Raw genomic sequence first — 7,806 nt, forward strand, 5'->3', positions numbered from 1 at the left:
TACGCTAGAAGCAAGGAAATCTAAGTGAGGGGGGATGAGGACTGAGCTCAGCCACCACCCAGGGGGGATGAAGAGGAGGGGATGGACTCCAGAGTTATTTGAAGGTGAGTGGGCTTGATGACAAGCTGTGGGAAATAAGAGGCAGATGTCCCAGAGAGCTTGGAAATTTCCAACCTGGTGACTGGGCGGGTGGAGGTACCCCTCACAGAGGGAGTGTGGTTCAGATACATGGGGGCACGGGCATGTGTAGTCAGCCCAAGCGAGGCTGAGCCAACTGGAAGTTCCGAAGAAACCAGGCTCAAATATAGAGAACCCTTCCCAGAAAGAGCCCAAGCCAGTGGGGGAAGCACCAGTGGGGGGACCAGCAGGGCATGGATGGGGGACCAGTCTTGTGATACACTGATCCAGCCTATGCATAGTGACCTTGGACTTGCCTTGATGAAGGTCCTCTCCTGGGGCTTGCCTGGAGCACCTTGGACAGTGCCTTTTCAGCTTTGTGCAAGGGACTCCGGCCTGTTTCCTACCCCCTAGCCCAGCGGTTCTCAACCTGTGGGTCGCGATCCCTTTGGGGGCCGAATGACCCTTTCACAGGGGTCGCCTAAGACCATCGGAAAACACAGATATAATTACATATTGTTTCCGTGATTAATCACAATGCTTTAATTATGTTCAATTTGTAACAATGAGAATACGTCCTGCATATCAGATATTTACATTATGATTCATAACAGTAGCAACATTACAGTTATGAAGTAGCAACGAAAACAATTTTATGGTTGGGGGTCACCACAACATGAGGGACTGTATTGAAGAGTGCCGGCATTAGAAGGTTGAGAACCACTGCCCTAGGCTTTTGACCACAAGAAGTCCTGCATCTGACTCAAAACACTGGACAGCAAAGCAAAAAGAGCACAGGCCCTGGAACCAGGCAGATTCAAGAGACACACATTTATTTGCCATGTGACCTTGGGCAAATTACTCAGCTTCACGGAGCCTGTCTTCTCTGCTGTAAAATGGAGATTAAAATACCTACCTCACAGTGCTGTTGGGAGGATTATGAGAAAACATAAGTAAAACTCTGAGCACTGTGGCTGCCGCTGGGGAGACACTTCATAACCATTAGCTCCCTTCCCTCTAGGCAGCACACAGAACTGTCCACCCACACAGGCACACACACAGCGTTAGAGACGCAGGCACCCCCAGCAAACAAAACAACAGACATCCGGGTCTGTTCCTCCTATCTCCCCACGGCAGGTAAGTGCACAAGCCAATGTCCTGCTCCTATTTTGGACAGAGACAAACGCCTAGGGTGCCCCAAAACTCGGTTCCTCCAATACCAACATCTGTCCTTTTGCCTTTGAACCTCTCAGGTTCCAATCCTTTGTGGGATCCTGAGCGAGAGTATTCCTTTCTTGCCCTCCCTCCCAGCTCTGTCCACCATGGCTCTAGTCCCCAAGTGCTCCCCCACCCCTCAACCTCCCCTTGCCATTCCAGTAGATCAGGCCTCTCTCACCTCTTCCTGTTCTGGCTGCTGCAGCCTCTTCTTCTTCTTCTTCTTCTTCTTCTTCTTCTTCTTCTTCTTCTCCTTCTTCTTCTTCTTCTTCTTCTTCTTCTTCTTCTTCTTCTTCTTCTTCTTCTTCTTTTCTTCTTCTTCTTCTTCTTCTTCTTTTCTTCTTTCTTCTTTCTTCTCTTCTTCTCTTCTTCTTCTTCTTCTTCTTCTTCTTCTTCTTCTTCTTCTTCTTCTCCTCTCTCTCTCTCTCTCTCTCTCTCTCTCTCTCTCTCTCTCTCGCCCATGGGACCTTGCTTGAAGGAGCTGAGACAGAACAGAATCCACTTCCACCCACACATCCCAGGACATGACATGAAGATTGGGCCCAACAGCTGGAGTGGCTGGGGCCCATCTGTGGCAGCTGTGAGCTGGGCTTGTGGGGTGTGGCCAGGGCCCCAAGAGGAGGGAGTGTCATTCCAGGATAAGAGGACCCAGGGAGGAAGATAGAAAAGCAAAAGGAAGCCCTGGCAGCTGAATGTCATTTGTGCTTGCCTGACCTAGATTTCAGCTGTGGTTTGGGGGCCACATTTCTTGGAGCCTGGCATCTCCTTGGGCTGAAGAGCTGCTGCTGGAGCTCAACATATTCCTGCTGCTGTCAATCCTAATTGCTCCTCCCCACCAGCTGGCCAGCCCACTCCTCCACACCCTGCCTTTCCCACAGCCAGGCGTGGGGACCCTGTAGCAACTAATCAGCTTACAGGTCAAGCCTTGGTAAACAGGAGTCCTCAGCCTATGCCAGCTGTGAGAGGTTTTACTCCAAGTCCTGGCATCCTGGGAGGGGTGGAGACGGTAAGGAGCCAGGACTCTAGGGGCTCCAGGCTCTACTTTCATGAGCTTAAAATTCTCATGCAGAGGGGCAATTCTGGAAAGCAAGGCAGACTTAATCACATTGGGCAGATGATCCCATGTACCCTCAAGTTGAAGAGAGCGGGAGCGCCCTGCCTGCCCACTTCCGACTTTGGCAGCTGGTGCAGTGGAAATTGTGCATTCTGGAGTCAATCAGGCCTTAATTCTAGTCTCAGATCTGACACATGGGCACTTAAGCTTTCTGAATCCGTTTTCTCATCTGTAGAACCAGCCAGTATTTAATAATAGCGTTTACTGAACACTTATTATGTGCCAGGCACTACTGTAAACACTTCAACCCACTAAATCCCCACAGCAACTCTGAGAAATATTTACCATTACTAAACATATTCTGCAAATAAGCTAGAAAGCCGCAGAAACCGTTTTCTACCCCCTCCCTTGCTGACCAGCGTGGTAAATCTTAACTAGTTTAATTCCATCATGGGAATTCCATCCTCCTTGCTGGTGATCGGCCTCGTAATGAAAATGTGACATAATTCTGACCAGTGGGGTGTGAGGGGGAACCTAGGGGTCTTCTAAGAAAGACTTCCTCTTTCTTTTCACCTTGGGATGTTATGTGCAAATGTGCACTCTGGAGCTGCTGCAACTATTATCCATCCCTGAGGGCAGTAGCCAGTACATTGAAAGCAGAGCAGAAAGTTGAAAAAAAAAGTATTTGATGTCATCATAAGGCAGCCTACATTAAATCTATGTTATCTCTGGACCTCTTCTTATGTGAGTGACAGCTTCCTTATTGTTTTGACACTCTATACCAGTGTGTGCACTAGTGTGTGTGTGTGTGTGTGTGTGTGTGTGTGTGGTAAAATGGTCGGTAATGTGACAGAGGTGCCCTAACATGGTCACTGTTCCTTGAGCATGGCCACACTCACATCCTTCTGGGACTCACCCCGGCTTCTGGCACAGCTTTAACAGGCAGCACCCCTTGGAGCTGACTGTCCCCTGCCTCCACGTACGTTCCAAGGAGCACTGCACTGAGGGCCCCAACTCACCGCCAGAGGCTGGCAGCTTCAGGTCCTCGGTTCGTTCTGCAGAGCAAAAGTGCCCAAGATAAGAAGAAATAGAAGGGAATACTTCGTGTGGCTCGCAAGGGCACAGGCAGAAGCAGGCACTTGTACTCTGCCACACTCAATGTGTACGTGATAAAAGCCTTACAAACGTGCATGCCTGTCGAACCAGCACTGACACTTCTAGGGAAAGAAAATAGGTGTATGCAAAGGTGATTCACTGTGAGGTTTACAACAGCAAAAAATTGGAAACAATCCAAACGTTCCCGCTTGGGGGCCCGAGTAAATGCGTTACAGCACAACCTTACAATGGCACACTACCAGGCGTTAGCAACAAGGTAAAACAGGCATGGTGTATTAGCTTTCAAAAGCCAGTTACAAAATAGTATATGTGGTCTCATGTTCATTTTTTAAAATCTGTATAGAAGCATAGAAAAAAGTTGAAAAGTACAGTTAAACAAAGGAATTGAAAATAGTTATTTTGGGGCATGAACATTGTGGGTTAAATTTCTTTTCTGCTTATTTTCACATGACAAGTGGAATGCTAGCAAATATCAAAAAGAGCAGTAGAGGTCCAAAAGAGAAAGTAGGCCCAGGTAGGCAAGATGTCTATTTCAACAATGGCCATACTTTGACCCTGGAGGTATTGTATTGGTAACAAGGTGGTGGACTTTGTGTCCCTCTGTGTGCCTGCTGTGACAGTGACATGGCACTGAGAGGCAAGAGGTACTCTACTCTCAGGATCCCTTGGCCGAACTTGGCCTCTTCTTCCTTATGGGTCTGACCACCTTCTCAGTTCTGACTAAGAACTGGCAGATATCCAGCAACACCAGGAGCGCCAGGCAGACGACAGCCGGGATGTAGGTGTTCAGTGACTCCTTCAGAGACACCAACGTGAAGATGGACCCTGGAATGGAAAGTCAGGTCTCTGAGGCTCCCTGGGGCACCCAGGAGATCCAGGAGCTCAGGGCTCTCCAGCCTAGGCCAACCAGCTCAAGTCCTCCCCTTAAGCACCCCCCACGCACATACCCTAAACTAGGTGCACTTGTCTCCATGGCCTCACAGAGAAAGCAGGACCAGAAGCTTTTTGGATTAATGGAACCCCTCTCAGAGAGCAAGAAAGAAACAGGAACAATCCAGCCAAATAGGGCAAGAAGGTGGCGAGATAGGCATTTTGGAACAAATTCTCCCTGCTCCTACTCCTTTCTTAATCCTGCTGGAGGGAAGGAGGCCCAGGGGTTGGTGGTGGAAGTGAAAGATTTGAAAATGAGGGAAGCTCCAGAGATGGAAAGAAAGCCTGGGGGCAGGGTGGTAGTGGTGGCAGCGATGGTGACACGAGACCTGGGGGGCATAGAAGCAGCAGCTGTCTTTGTACATCAGCAGTTCCTGTGAGCAAAGCTGCTATGAGGGGGTCCCTCCAAGACTTCTAGCCCCAGGCAAATTCTCTGCCTTTCTGTTCAGGGGGCTCAACTTCTTGGTTCCCAACTGCCAGACACATAGGTCAGGTGGCAACTACTACTCTATCCTCTCATCTCAGGGGTGGGATGTGGTGGGGGAGCAGTAGGGGCTTTTAGGTTACATTATAATACATCCTTATGATGGAATAGCACACAGCCAATAGAATGGATGAGGTAGAAGGTATAGTTGGCATCAATGGTGTTACAGTAGATTAAGTTTGAAAAGCACCTGTCCTAGTCTGAAGACCATGGAAACTGTAATACAGCAGGAAGTGCTCCTGGTCCCAGAGAAAAAAAGGGAGGGGGGGGACGGACAATAGTAATGGGGAACAGAGGAACAGCCGGGCCTTCCCATCATCCTCCCCAAGAATTCCTCCTTCCCTCTGCCCAGGGGGGCGCCCCTTACCCATCATGAGCACGATCAAGAGAAAGTTACTGATCTCTTGCAGCTTTGGTGGGCCCAGGGCCAGCAGCAACCCAGCCAGCAGTTCCAACCAGCCTACAGTCACTTGGTAGCTCATGGGATCTGGCTGGTAGCCGAACACCTTCAACGGGAACACCTCAGCGAACTGCTCGAACAGGGCTTTCTAGGGGTGGCAGGGAACGCCTGTCAGCCACTCACCAAGGACCCACTTCCTAGCCACTGCACGGGGGCATTTGGTGCCTACGTCAACTGCCCCCAACAAAGGAGTGACTACTCTAGACCAGGTCCAGGGCTAAGGTCAGCTGGGAAGGAGAGAGTCTCCCTGGGGGGCTGAGCTTTGGAATCAGTAAACGGGCTTCATGCTCCAGGGAGAAGGGCTGGATGGTGATGCAGAGATGGACTGAGTTTCTCACTGGACTCTCCCCAGCCCCAAATTCAAGGAAGAGGAAGCAAGGCTTGGGCCTTCTCATCTAGTGCCAAGGCCTTGGGAACGCCACTTCTCTTTATGCCTGGCCTGGCCTCTCTTCAGGTACCATGCAGCGACTATGTGGAGGTGGGAGAGAGGATGGAAGGGCAGATTGTTGCTCATTAAACAGATTCCATTTTCTACATCATATGCTGGTGCCTGGATCCCACTGCAATAGACACAAGGGGAGTTGAAGGGGCTCAAAGTGACTCATCTTGCTGAATCAGGCTCCGTCCTGGGCCACATGACTTCATCCTGATCCTCGGGTTGGCTACCTTTTCCTGCTCCCCCACCTCAGCGCTACCTTCTCCTACTCAGTGATGCAAGGAGGCACTAAGCTGTCTGGCTCCAGGGATGAACTTGCCCAAACCCACCACCTTCAGACAGGAAAGAAGGGGAGAACCCAGGCCTGGGAGAGGGCGCTCGCAGGGTCTCCAAGTCTGGCTGTTTGAGAGGCCTGGGGGATTGGTGAGCTTGAGAACATGAAAGCTTTCCCCAGTCTAGAACTAGACAGAAGGCCTAAGGGCGACTTCCAGGCCTCCCTCCCAGGCTCCATCCTCCAGAAAAGGGCTCTCTGGATTCTAAGAGAGTGTAACCTTTACACTTCACCTTCAGGGAGGGTTTCCTACCCTGCCAAATGGGGATTAATAAACCCTGCCTCCCGAAGCTCCCAAGAGCTCAAACAAGGAAGGAGCTGTGTTTCTTTTGCACCCCATCTTTCTCCCCCAGGGTCCGGAGCATTCCTCCTGCGGCTCTAGACTCGCCTGGGCCACCAATGCTCAGCTGGAAAGGGCCTTCCCGACCCTCCCGTCTATGGAAACTCCCCGGAGGGCGTCCACGTCCAAGCCAAGGTTCAGATGCTCTTCCCCAGGCTCTAGCGCCGTCTGGCCCGAAGGCAGGCGGTCGGCGGGGCAAGGGGGCGGGCAGACGGGGGCGGGGCGCCCGGGCACCGGGGTAACCGCTGGGGCCCATCCACCCGCTGCCCACGCCACGCCGCTCACCATCTGCTGCGACGCAGAAGCCGAGATCTGCTCCGAGAGCTTGGCCGCCCCCGTGAGCGCGAAGAAGCCGCCCAGCAGAACTCGCAGAGCGGCGACCAGCAGCGCCATGGCCGCGCAGGTCCTCTGGGAGGGCGGGCTCACGCGCCCCAGTCCGGCCCGGCCCAAAACCCGCCCCGGCCTCGGATTGACTTCCTCCCGCCCCCCCCCCGCCCCCCCCCCCCCCCCCCCGGCGGCTGGAGGACGCGCTAGGGCTTCCCTTTCCTCCTCTTCCAGGAGTGTTGCCACTGTCTTTTGTCCCAGGACCTGGTTGGGGTGGGGGGTGGGGCGGGGGGAGGCCGATGGACCTGGCGTTTGTCTCAAGCCCACTTGCTCTTAACTGACTATATGAGCCCGATTGAATTTAGGGAAAATGTGTCTCCCAGTCAACACGAACAGAGCGGAGTTAAACATGGTATCTGGAAGTGGCTTGCAGAGAGGGCAGTTAGGATGCAAAAGACCAGGGCCTCATTCCTGCCTGCGCCGCCCTAGCTTAGCGATCTGAGCTGTCACCTAACCTCGGTGCGCCGCGCCGCAGTATCTGCTTCTGTAAGTAGGGATAATGCTGCATCAGTCCCCCGGAGTCTGTAATAGGCCTAGCACAATGCCTGGCACATGTATGAGCTCAAAAAGTTATTTGCAAAGTAATTTATGAAATTATTAATAATAAATCAGTAACTAGTCATTATAAAAGGAATTGCTCTTTTGTATCTTTGCTTGAGACATATCTTCTAATTTCTCTCAGCTGAAATCAAAATGTAAAAGATGTTTGAAAATTCAGATACTTGTGATATCCTGGGCAGTTAGGCAGGAGCAGAGTGGAAACAGGCCAGGTACAGAAGGCCACCAGGGTGAAAAGCCCTGGGTGCCTAGCAACGGGCTAACCTGGGAACTCAAGTATTATAGGGTAGGACCTCACCCCCCAGGGTGACCTTACCTCCCCTAGCATATCTCGGGTCATGCGGTTTAGACCCCCTGACCTTTCATATCACTGGCCATGCA

At 51.8% G+C, this 7,806-nt stretch overlaps 1 protein-coding gene across 1 annotated transcript; it reads right to left on the reverse strand.

Moving 5' to 3' along the window:
- Positions 1 to 1,734: 1,734 nt before the first annotated feature.
- On the reverse strand, positions 1,735 to 6,898 carry TMEM35B (transmembrane protein 35B). The gene is made up of 3 exons (XM_036353000.1): positions 6,769 to 6,898; positions 5,284 to 5,464; positions 1,735 to 4,327 (listed from the first exon to the last, which is right to left on the reverse strand). Exons 1-3 carry the CDS (start codon positions 6,874 to 6,876, stop codon positions 4,158 to 4,160), a joined length of 459 nt encoding a protein of 152 aa, XP_036208893.1. The 5' UTR covers positions 6,877 to 6,898; the 3' UTR covers positions 1,735 to 4,157.
- Positions 6,899 to 7,806: the final 908 nt, after the last annotated feature.

Source organism: Myotis myotis, unplaced genomic scaffold (assembly GCF_014108235.1).
Source record: "Myotis myotis isolate mMyoMyo1 unplaced genomic scaffold, mMyoMyo1.p scaffold_m19_p_2, whole genome shotgun sequence".
Taxonomy (NCBI): Eukaryota; Metazoa; Chordata; class Mammalia; order Chiroptera; family Vespertilionidae; genus Myotis; species Myotis myotis.

Bases quoted from the DNA above. Each gene is read 5' to 3' on its own strand.
- TMEM35B (XM_036353000.1), bottom strand. From the start codon at position 6,876: ATGGCGCTGCTGGTCGCCGCTCTGCGAGTTCTGCTGGGCGGCTTCTTC. The intron at 5,465-6,768 runs GTGAGCGGCGTG...TGCCACCCCTAG, and splicing joins CTTCTGCGTCGCAGCAGATG to AAAGCCCTGTTCGAGCAGTT. The intron at 4,328-5,283 runs GTAAGGGGCGCC...TTTCCATTCCAG, and splicing joins CTTGATCGTGCTCATGATGG to GGTCCATCTTCACGTTGGTG.